This window comes from Lepidochelys olivacea, assembly GCF_965140295.1.
Source record: "Lepidochelys olivacea isolate rLepOli2 genome assembly, chromosome: 11".
NCBI classification, from domain to species: domain Eukaryota; kingdom Metazoa; phylum Chordata; order Testudines; family Cheloniidae; genus Lepidochelys; species Lepidochelys olivacea.
In genome coordinates this window covers 63,872,688-63,884,989 of record NC_140421.1, presented here as the reverse complement: position 1 = coordinate 63,884,989, position 12,302 = coordinate 63,872,688, and the positions used below count along the sequence as shown (strand labels likewise).

Below are 12,302 nucleotides of genomic sequence, written 5' to 3'. Positions count from 1 at the left end.
AGTCGCCCGGGTTAGTAAAGCAGGTGGGAGGCGAGGGAAGCAGGCGCAGGGTGCAGTTACAGAAACCAAGTGTCCTTACACGGGGGGCTTTCAAGGAGCTGAGGGGGGGGGCGCTTCTCATCCCCCCTTAAGGGGAAGGGGATGGCGCCCCTGGGTGCTAAAGGTCGTTTATTGGCGCTGCGCATTTGCAACCTGGAAGTTTTGCCGCCGTCTTGAGCAGGGCAAAGGTCGGTGCCTGCCCCAGCCTGCCAGGGTGGAGTTTACTGCCGCCTTTGCTCCCGCTTTCCCTCCTGTTTCTTGCAGTGGGTTAGGGCCCAATCCCCTGACACGCGAGAGCCAGCTCTTAGCGGAAAGGCTCCATCTCCGGGCGCACGCTGCCAAGCCCGGACGGGCTGGGCTGGCCCTGGCCGCAGGGGGAGATGCCTAGCGGCTGCTCAAAGCACCCTTTAGCCGCTGCCGCCTGCAGTAGCCCTGGTCCTGCTTTTCACGCCCACCGGGGAACGATTGAAACCGGCTTTGGCATTTCCTCCTCCGCTCTGTTCCCGGCAGGCTGCCGTCCGCATTCAGCAGTCGGGCTGGGCTGGGCAGCTGCTGGAAACAGCCGCCCCCCAGGACGGGCAGTGGGGCTGGAGTGGGGCCGGGGTAAAAGGCTCTAAAGCCAAAGCAGCGGCCGCTTGCGCTGCTCCCCCCGGCCGGGCTCTGCCAGCAGCTGTGGGCAGAACAGGGGCGCTCTCGGCCTGGCTGCCCCGACTTGGACCAACTACTCTGGGGCCCTTTCGATCCCATTTCAAAAAGGAGAGGCCTTAGCTCGTGTCAATTTCACGGGCTGCTAGGACTCTGCTGAGCGGTCAGGGAGCAAGAGGCCAGTTTGCCGGTGGTTTTCGGCCTGTGGGGAGAGACGAGCTTCTGCCCCTTCCCCTGGAAAGCTGGCAGGAGCGTCCCACTGCTCCCTGCTCCTGAACCTTGCACAGGAGTGCCGGTGAGAGGGAGCTTCCCCTCCCTGTGCAACTGCCTGACCCCTGATGCAGATGTAGTAGCTTACCCCCCGTGAAGGCAGCCAGGGCCCAGCAGGCCGGAGGCACAGGACTGAGCGAGGCTGGAGGAAGGAGCTCTTGTCAAACGGGGCAGTCCGCTTTACCCAGAAGCGGGAGCTGGATGTCAAGCTCCTGGCTGCTAAGAAGCCCCCAGCCCTGCACCAGCCTCCAGCTCTGATGCAATGTGTCAGCAGCCCAGCACCAGCTTTTGGACTATAAGGTGGTGCAGCTTTAAAGCGGGCACTGACCGTGAGCCCTCAGTCAGGGGGGCCCCCTTGGCAAGGGGGCAGGGCTGATGCATCGACCTTCTCTAGGCAGCACCACCACTGACCTGCACGCCCAGCCTCAAAAATGGACACAGCCCCTCCCCGCAGCCGCAGGGTATTTCAATGACCTGCTTTTCCTCCCCCCCCCCCCCCCCCAACTCCAGCGGCCCCTTTCGCTCGGTGGGCAGCAGAGGGAGGGGAAGCGCGAATAAACCCTGATTTCCCACAAGCAGCTAAAGGCACGTGTTCTGCACCACCTCAGATGGCCGCTCCAGCCAGGCGGCGCCAGAGAGCAACTGCTCGGGTAGCGGAACTCCCCTGGCATGGGCCGGGTTTGGAAGCTCTACACGCCCCCTTCCTCCCAAGGTAGCTCTGTAGACAAGCTCTCCGCCCCCTGCAGACACAAAGGGTTGGGAAGCGAGCCTGCTGCCAGCCAGAAAACCAAGGCTGGCCAGGTCTTGCCTATCCAGTGGGGGGAGGCAGTATGAACAAGCCACCACCAGCTTGACCATAACTTCCCCCAGCACAAGTGAGCAGCAGCTGGGAGCCAGGGGCACTGCAATGCAGTGAGTGTACAGTACTTCACCTGGAGATACACCCTGTAAATAATTGTACTAGGGAATCTGGTCTGTGTATACTAGAGAGTTTTAGTGAACTTTGATACGGGTTTGTTCTCACTAAACAAGGCAGCTTCAGCCTAGCTACACTGGGGCTAGTAGTAAAGGGTAGTCCAGGGCCCTGACTCATATTCATGCCATCTTAACTGGGTCTTGCTGCAGTGGCCTTTTGTAGACACAGCTGGACATGCTTCATGCAATACCTCGCACTAAACCACATCGAAGGACTTTTCTTCAAGTGTAACTGCCTCAGTGTAGGTTTGTTTTTGAAATGAGCTGCAAACTGTGGCCTGCTGAAAAACCTGAGCATGGTTGAAGCAAGGGGCAGGGTAGGTGTGGCCTAGTGAAATCTTTGCTACAGACAATCATAACGGCTGAAGCTTTACGTGGCCCTGGCTTTCAGGATTCTCCCAAGTTTTCACCACTGCACTGCGAGTGGCAGCAACTAAAAGCAGACGTTGTTTTGTGCCGCAGGGGGTAGGGCCAACACCTACGCATTAGACTTCACCTCCTTCACTTGCTGCCCCTGTGACTTTTTTTGTTTTTAAGAAGTAAACTTTGTATGTATTCTATTTTGTGAAAAGTTAAGAAAATCTGAGATTTTATTCAAAGAAAAAAATATGGAGATTAGCTATTTATGAGAAAACAAAAGTGTCTATTTTTGTTTCTTTGTTCCTGATGATGGTAGAGCAAAATAAAACAAAGAGGGGAAAATGAGAACCTGCTGGAGAATGTTTTTTCCCCAATTTCTTACCAGCAGGAGGCACTGAAAGCGATGGGTTGAGAATAGCCCTGAGGCAATGAAATGGGGCTTACAGGAGTAGTTAGCTCTATGAAGATATTCCCACATTAGGGACTCTAGGCATTATTATACAAATAATGAACAGGTCACATTTCCCTGCAAGAAACAGGAATGCAGCTAGTGGAATCCCACCAGAAGTCCTCACACAGGTTATAAACAAAGCCTTCTAAGGAAATGCTACAGAAATGGGGGGAGTGGGGGGAGGTAGGGAGAGAGAAGAGAGCTTGGGTCTGTTCTGTGACTTAAAAAAAAAAAAAGAGAGAGGGTAAATATACTAGCAGATCAAGAGTTGCTTTCAAGGCAAGTGTTGCTGGTGGCTTGTGTCCATAACAGCTCTTGTAAAGTGCACTGCCCTGACTGTTCAGGATTACACCCCATAGTTAGAGCATAGGCCTTACTATAAAATGTACTGGTCTTTTGACTTGGAATAGTGTCAGGTCCCTATCTAGCAATAAACTCAAACACCCTACACCTGTCCCTCAGTACATACCAGTTAACACAGTCTACCAACTAGGAGTGTATGCCAATCTCAGTCCTATATCCAGATTTGGTGCAGACCCACATAATCTGCAAGGCAGACCCTGGAAATCTTCCTCAGCAGGAGGTAACATCTCATTTTGCAAGGATTCAGTCTAAAGATACTGATGCTGTAGGAAGAGCATTTAAAATAGGGAGGCAAGGGGTTAATACTTGCTCACTTGTGACTAATCAGCACTCAGCTATCCAGTTAGCTTTGAAGTGTACACACCTAGCATCCACTGGATTTCTGTCACCCCAGTGCTATCAGAAGTGATCTTAAACAAAAGATAGTGGACAAAATGCAGATACTGACCCCCAAGATTACGATTCCAAGGCACCAATACCTGTCTGGCCATTCTCCATCAGTGCAAAGAAGATGGTCACAGGGTCTGATCCTGCTGTGCGTCAAGATCCACAACTTCCTTTGGGCAGCACCTCTCAGAATGGGGCCTTTTCTGATAAACTAGGGCACACTCACTTTCTTTTAAATACACGCTTTAAAACACACACAGAGTCTTGTCTTGTTCCAGCCTTCCCCTCTCCTAGACTCTGGCATGCTCTGGGATTTGGAGGCCTGGAGCTGCAGGGGCAATCAGAAGGCATAAGGGAATAGGAGGTGTGCAGAAGTAGCACACAAGGTTTCGCATAGCACTGGTCCAGAGTTCATCCCTACAGGTGGGGAAGGAAGCTGGTTATTGTACATGGCAGGTTGCTAGTCACCTGAGGTAGTGAGTTCCTTACTAACAAGTAAGGTATTGGAATAGTTTATCCCAGGATTAGGCATCTCATCACTAATCTAGATCTCCCAGGGTCCGTTCCATCCTTCTCTGTCTATTCAGACTAATCTCAGGGAAGCTGCTGCCTTTTCCATTGTCTTGTACAGCACCAGTCACAGCACGTAAGAGCTGGCAGGGAACAAGTGCTGGCAAGATCTTAGTCTTGTGAGGTGAAAAAGCTGCCGTAAATTTAGGAACTGTACTACAGGGGATAAACTCATGTATCTTCGATTAGTCTCCTCCTCCTGCTGCCCTTCCCCCCTCAGCCCAGCTGCCCTAGAACAAGGCATAGCCGTAACAGACTGACACATTAGCCTAATCAGCTACCCAGTACAGCAAATCAGCAGTAATTCAATGGAGCCACAAAGGTGTGTGTGACAGGAAGATCAGGTCCAATGACCCACAGCGCCTAGAACTTTTAAGATACCATGCACCATGAGAAAGGAAGGTAAACATTGTGAGCGCTAAGGACAAGAGTGACAACACTTCAGAAAAGAGGGGTGTAATTTGGTGCACTCTATAAACCCTTTCTGCATTTAGCTCTGGCATGCCACTTGGCAGGAGAACATATACCACATAAGGATGGATATATTTCTTACAAAAACTGGGTACAGGTCACTCAAGAACTACCAGAGTGACGGGGGATCGATCACTTGATGATTACCTGTATTGTTCATTCCCTCTGGGGCACACTGGCCACTGTCAGAAGACAGGATACTGGGCTAGATGGACCTTTAGTCTGACCCAGTAAGGCCGTTCTTACATGGAAATTAGGTCTGAACAGATACTACCATCACTTCCTTTCTGGTGGAGCTCTCTCCACTACTCAGATCTACCCTTCAGCATTGATCAGCAGCCATCCCTACTTAAGTGCTTGGAACATACTCTGTAGCACTTACTCCACCTCTCCTTCAGTGCTTGCCTGAAATCACTCCCTTCTCCTCCTCCACTTGCCCACATTATGCCTGTTCTTAGTAAAAATATGGGTGGTGTTGACATTTATTCTATCCCAGGAGTACTTGTCCTCTTAACCCCTTCAAGGGGGTTTGGTGGGTCTCATACCCAATTGCCTTAGCAACAAGACACACAGTTTCTGTATCTAAAGGGAAAGGTTGCGCTGAAGCAAGTTTGCATTCTATCAGACTAACCACATATCAATGAATGGTGGGTAGCGTGTTGATCTCCACCTAACACTACTTGTGGATGGGAGCTGAATGGATTCTAACTAGCCTGCACTAAAGCAAGAAAGCAGCTGGGCAATTTGCTGTCAGCCATTGAGTGTCATAGCTACGACTGGAAGATGACAGTGCTGCAGCTCAATAAAGATTTAAGTATCGGATTGTTGTGCATTTTTAATTGGGTTCTCTATACCCAGTACACACAGCCCAATGCATACACTTATCTATCCTGCCAGGCTGGCTCATAGGCAGAGAGAAAAAGGATTAATTTGTCCTCTATAATAAAATCCAATTATTGTTTTTAAAGGGACATTTTCAATAGTGATTATGAATAAATTCCCTCCTGACCCTGCTGTTTCAGAAACAAGATGTTGCTGACACCTTCTAGGGAGCCTTTTCTAAAAACACCAGGTTTCCAGAGGAAAAACTGGATGAGATTCCCTTTGAAACACACAGATGCTGTCTCTCCTCAAGGCGTTTTACAGCACCAAAAAGCAAAACCCAACTTCTTTGCTTCTTTTGTGTATAAAGGTCCAAAAGATTTAATATCCCAGATTTTTCTGAGGTTGAAGAACAGATTTTAAAAGGTTTGTCTTTTATGGTTTTGCTGGAAAACTAGAGCACTGGAGTGGGAGTTCAGTCCTCAGTTAAAGGAGAACGGATGTTGCCAGTTTTAATTTCTCACAAGCGGTTGTCAGTTCTTTTGTTAACTCCTGATAAACTCTTTAAAACAAATTAAAAATCACTTCCCCCTCCTCAGTAGCTCAGATTTCAGTTTGGTTATAGCAAAATCTCACTAGTTCTCCAGTCAACCACCAACACCGCCTGCAAAAACAGGGTAGTAAAAACTTGCTTTTTCAAAGAAAGTGTTTAAAATATTCTGGCCTTTATACATCATGAAGCAGCAAAAAAAACCCAGCATATCCTTTATTCCTCCCTAAGTCATTTTCAATGGCTTTACATCTTTGCATTAAAAGCTATGGGTAAGGAGACTCAAAGCATCTGTAATATACAACTATGATCACCTACACCTAAAATGAAGAACACTGAAATATCAATAGAAATGCAGAGAACCTAGGAAGTATCTTACTATGTAGAAATTTCATACAAGGGTTTTTTCACAGGTTGGAGAGACAAGGTGGGTGAAGTAATATCTTCTGTGTGTGGGGGGTGGGGGTTGAGCCACACAGAGCTCTTCTTCAGGTCTGGGAAAGGTCCAACACAAGATATTACTTCACCCACCTCGTCTCTAATATCCTGAGACTGACACAGCTAGAACTACACTGCATGTAACATCTGTAGGGGCAGTCACCAAAGGCTGGCTGAACCAAAGTGGATTTCCATAGGGGGAGGTGGAAAGGAGAGAATGAGCATTCTGACTGGTAAGTAGCAATTTGTTAGCCAGTCTGTCAGATTAATGGATCAATGAAAGTTGATTACCTTCAGGTAAACTGACTTTCAAATTCAGATTTCGTCTCTTTTGCATGGGTCATCAGATGCCTCATGATGTTGCAGCACCACATATCCTACATAATACTTGGTAACTTAAAATGCCACTGAGCAAAGGCAGCTCCGGATTTCAGTCTGGTTACGAGGAGTCAGATACAATCCTAGCCTTCTGGGAGAGCCTGTACTAGCTACACAAAAGATTAGCAACACATCCGGTAGATTCAGATCACTTTGTGGGGAGTTCTTTTCCAATTCTCCCACGCTGTTAGGGAGATGTCTATTGACACATCCTAGGATCGGTCATGCGCCTACAAACCAGGATCATAAATCTCTTTTCTTACTGTGCTATTACATCCTTCACTATTTCATCCATCAAAGAAAAGGTGAATACCAGGCACAGGTGATTCTTTCCATCGAAGTTCACACACCTGCTACATGTGTGAAAGCTGTATATCCAATCAGCAAAATAAGTGTGTTTATAGTCACCTCATATAAGCCAAAAAGTTCAAATCAGGTTGCCGAGTATTAACTAATACACAGACTTGTAAGAATTAGGTTACAGGTCAACCTGAAAGCCAGAGATTGGAAATTACAAGCAGCTAACCTTGTTCCAACGTAGATTCAGAAGGAGGACTAATGCAGCAGTGTGTGACAAGTTACCTCCAGAAAGTTTCCTTCCCTTTAAACCAAAATCTACCCGTCACCATCAGTTACTTAAACATTATTGTTCACAGATTTTAACAATAAATAGGACCTGGAATCACAGAAGCTGTCATTCAGTCATACCCCTCCTTCAGCTTAAAACACACAAACCGCCGTTGCCTGCAAACTCTATGACCCTAGCAGACACAAAGCTGTTTGAAACTTCTAATAATATTCATTTTTGGCTCCTAAGAGGTAGCAAGATAAAAAATTTGATCAGCTCATATCGGGGTGGATTTCACACACCATAGGATTAAGATTTGGTGAGATTCTAAAGTAGCCACACAGGGCCAAGTCGTCATTTTAATCTGTTCAACAAGTTATTTGCAAACAAACTCAGAGAAAATGGTACAAAACGCTCTAACCACATGTAGCTTTAATTAAAATAGAGGTGTTTATTAGCTTTTTATTTTTTAATACAAACATGAGAAAGGAAAACCACCTGAAGATGTAGCATTATTTTCAAAATTGAATCGTGATCAATACCTGAAGTTCCAAGTTCCATGGATTATGGGCCTGGAGCTGGTCGATTTGCAAACTTTAAAATACTATACATATTTAAATAGTTTGAAGGCTGCCAAATTGTTATACTCAGAAATCCCTAATCTCAAAGGCATGGGGACCTGATAATTTACTGGACCTTGGATGGAAGCAGGGTTGAACAAAATTTGTCCTAGGAACGAATGTCATTCAGTATGGCACAAAGTGCCTAGAATCTATCTAGAACTGGGACAAGGACGTATATAAGGGCTTGTAACAGGAAAAGTCTATTAATACTTATCCTGTTTAGAGTTTCAAAGTCTGAAAGGAAACTCCATCCCAAATTCTCATTCTGGAGGAGTAAACTCTATCTTCAGGAAAAGCAGAGTTGCACAAACTATAATGTTCACTTCTCCAAAAAATATGTCTGACAACTTATACATTTGGGTTTTGTTTTTTTAAGAACTCCTTTGAACAAAACCTTATGTGCTAATAGGGAATAAGTATCTACCCCATCGGTGAGTCCAGGATCCTCAAACTCACTACTGTCCCACCACAAAAGTAAACCCCCTGTCTGAAAGCAGGAAGTCTAGGGGAACCAAAACAGACATGATAATCTTAGCATCAACTTTGTCAGAACTCCACTGCATAAAGCACAACGGATCTGTAGTGGAAGAATTCAGAGAAGCAATGCAGTAGGCTATTCATCACTGGATTGCCACATTGTTTGGGATAGTGACATTGTTTCCAATACAGCTCTCTCATTCCATGCCTCAGAAAGATATACAGGATGCATATTTTCCAAAGCAGTAGTAAAAGTATTAGAAAGTGAGAAGCACCATAGTTCACAAGAAATGCAGCATGGACCCTATACATTTGAACAATCAATATGTAACACCATTTCTCTGCTTCCAACCAAAACATTCAAAATCCTTTGACAGTCTCTACCGGAATGACACTGCTGGTACACAGTTATTATATCCTGCTCAAACAGCTTCTTGCTTTTGAACTCATCACCAATAATAGCAGCTTTTGAATAGCAAAACCCTTCAACACTTGTCTATGCTACTACTTCAAGCTCCAGAGTGGCTTTATACTTGGTTAGAGTCCTTTTTTCTTTTTCTTAACACTGCATTCACTCAAAGGCAAACACAGCAAGCTTCTGGATGATGCGGAGAAGAGGGAAGAACATTGTAACTATCGTCATGTGGTTAGTGTTTAAATTCTAAAATTTAAAACTACTCATTATTAAAAACCTCATCATTCACAGCTATAGGCCTACACAGTAAGCAAACATCTGTGGGGGGGGAGGGGAGAGCTTGTTTTTGCACCTCTGGGTACATTAAAAGGAGGAGCACAGATTTGACAAGGTCCCATCTTTTGAATGGAATATGCTCCTCAGACCCTGGGGTCCCTTGGCTGGTTTTATCCTTCCTCCCCTTACTGGAAGACACCATCACTGCTGGCTTATGTGCATGGAGTGGTGGTCTTCCTCCGGTTCATACGTACGCTGGCTTCACGGTGCTGCACCCTTCTCTCCCCTCAGGAGAGGATGGCATTAGAACGACGGATACCAACTAAATTATCAGCACTGAAAGATCGTCTCATAGCAGCTTTGGACAAGTCTTTGTATTTGTCCTCACAGAGCCTGGAGATAGCCTGTAAAATACATTCAGATACAAAAGAATGAAAGCGTGAATTAGAAGTGTTCAAACATTTTAAGAAAGCTCTTACAATGGCAACGCTAATGGATTGCGCACTTACACTGCCTTGTCTTTCAGTGACGCTACTGGCTGCTGCCCTGGGTATGCCATTACAAAAAAGGCCTTTTGTTGAGGGAAAACATTAAGGGGCTGTAGAAACTGCATCTTTAAGGATCTCTCCCCATGTTCACCCGTATCATTATTAGTCACAGGAGATGATGATTTTTAAATGCAGTTAAATCTCCACATCTCTAAGCAACTTAAATCTTATACCGGCCTCTACAGCTTAATGGAAATCTTGGATCCAACTTGAAGTATGTGTGTTCATGTGCAAATTACACTCAAAACTCCATGTAAATAGATGGGGTTTGGAGCCCAGGCTATGGATACGAGGCTCAGGAGAGATTCTAGAGATTCCTAAGCCCTGAAGGAAGAGGTTACAGCTGGCTGCTGGTCCCCCCCGCCCCCAGCTCAACACAACCATCTAGAAGTCTTAGGGTGTATAGTGGAGAATCAGAAAGGGAAAATTTATTAGGGCTGGTGTTTGTGCCCTTCCTGAGCCAGCCACCTTTTTTTTTTTGGCTGATATTTAAACCAGCACAAAGGTTTGTGAATCCAGTAAGGAGATCCCGGTGCTGAACTGTACAGTACCATCCACCCTGCTTTAGCGCAAGTAATGTCCTATTAACACAGGTCTGAGAATTGTATTTAGTATTTGAACTGCTTTAACTAAACTGCAGAGTAGCTCCGTTTATTGAACGATTAAAGCAGCATGTACACGGGTGCAGTTATTCCAGTAGTGAGATTCCCATTAAATCGGTGTGTCAACTAATTCGATTAGAAATGCTTCAGGACAGAGTTCCAAGCCCTGACTGGGGCCTTTAGGGGCCAATATAATGCAAATAAATAAATACAGAAGGGCGTCACTTTTTATCTGTATGCTGACCCATTATTATTAGGCTCAGAATGTCAGTTGTGAGCATTAACTTCCATTAAAAATTTACCACCATCACCAGATGAGCTTTCACTCATTCAGTAAAAAGACTGCACCTTCCCTCTAGGGTAGCACCCATTCTGCACAGCCCAATATTCTCAAAGTTCAAAAGGTGAGCAGCGCTTCTCAGCATGAATAAATTGCTAAGTGTATTCTAAAATAATTATTTACATTTCTTTCTGTCAACCTCCCTCTGGAGGCATTCATTTGACTCACGAGTAGCATGTTTTGAGACACTGGCTGCACAAGCCCCCACTGCAAGACCAGACAAAACCTCTCTGGCATTAATGCTAGCATATCCATCATAAAGGAACCTGTGTGTCACATTAAGCCCCACTCCCCCCTATGGGGCAGATCAGTTTTCAATCTGCTGGAATACTAATTCACTGCTTAAGACAAGCTCCCAAACTGACCTTTTTGTGTTTTTAAGCCAAAGGCAGGTTTGTTTTAAAATTCAGAAACGTTTAGCAAATACTTTGAAAAATATTTACTGCATATCCTGTCGTTTAGAACGTTTACAATTTACACACACACAGACTTGAGTATGGTGTGGCAAATCATACGCTGTACTGAGACCGCTCAGTGAAGTAATACTGAACAACAGGTACCCGAATATTTGCAGCAAAACTGGGGCTCACACCTGTCCAGAAGTCATCCACTTCTGCCTAGGTACTGGACAGATCAGAGAACAATTTTCTGAGGAATATATTCGTAGTGTAGTATTGGAGTGCTCGAATATAAAAAAACCTCAGTTTGTCGTACACTGGTAGCTGGGAGCCCCCATCCTGGACCTGGACCCTGCTGTGCTAGGTGCTGTACAAACAGACATTTCCTGCCCAGAGCTGCACTCTAATCACAGAAGCAGTTAGTGACAGTATGAGCTTTAACGTTACCTAAAGGTTAAAACAAACAAAAAACACCCAAAAAGCAAAACAAAAAACTGCAGAAAAGTAATCAAATGAAACAGCACCATTGTTAGGCATGTCTTGTCTACCGTTTCAAAGGGTCAGTATGTGACTCCACCTGTAACGCTCCTGGAATACCACCATTCCTGAAATGGAGGTAAGAACCCAGCACGCTGCATGATTTCTGGGGTGTGGATGAAAAGTGGTTTGGGCCAAGACTAATGTAGCAAAACTATTATGAAAGGGGCTATCGGACCTTTTAGTGTCTACACACAGTCTTTGTTTTTAAGGTCTCAAATTAAAGACCAAACTGCATGGTAGTCAATGTATCTACCTCAGAAAGAGAAGGGATTGAGTTGACCCTGACAGAAGTTTTGCCTGGGAGTCCCAGGTAATTTATGTGTTGTTCAAACGGTTCTCCTTGCATAGCACCCCAGTATCATGTTAAAGCAACCATGAAGAAAGGTTTGTGCTGTGAAAAGCAAGGTCTATTTTAATTATGTGAACTTGAATACTAGAGAACAGTAATGGAGATCTTGAGCAGTTATAAGGACTCTCTGGCAGGAGGTATTTTTACTAGCCAAGTTCTGCTAGGTCAGTAATAGTACATAACACTGAAAGTGGAGATTTAAGATTATTCATAAAATAGTGCTTCCCATTGGTAAAGGGATATTAGTTCACCGTGATTTTTTTTTTCAAGTTGTGAAATGAAACTACCACCTTCACAGTTGCTACCAAACATCCAATTTAATAATCATAATTAGGAGCATTAAGAACTCCTTCAAAGCTAAAAGGAGCTGTGCACTGGGTGCTATGGAAACCTGCAGCCAGTATAATTTCAACAGGTTTGAATAGGATGTTTTAGGGTGCTTGGAAA

At 45.3% G+C, this 12,302-nt stretch overlaps 1 protein-coding gene across 1 annotated transcript in view; it reads right to left on the bottom strand.

Moving 5' to 3' along the window:
* Positions 1-7,718: 7,718 nt before the first annotated feature.
* The window catches only part of CCNYL1 (cyclin Y like 1), a 50,855-nt gene continuing 46,271 nt past the window's right edge, over positions 7,719-12,302 (bottom strand). The window contains exon 10 of the mRNA XM_084643392.1: positions 7,719-9,482. Within this exon, the coding sequence (XP_084499518.1) occupies positions 9,366-9,482 (117 nt within the window). The 3' untranslated portion in view covers positions 7,719-9,365. The remainder of the gene's footprint in view (positions 9,483-12,302) is intronic.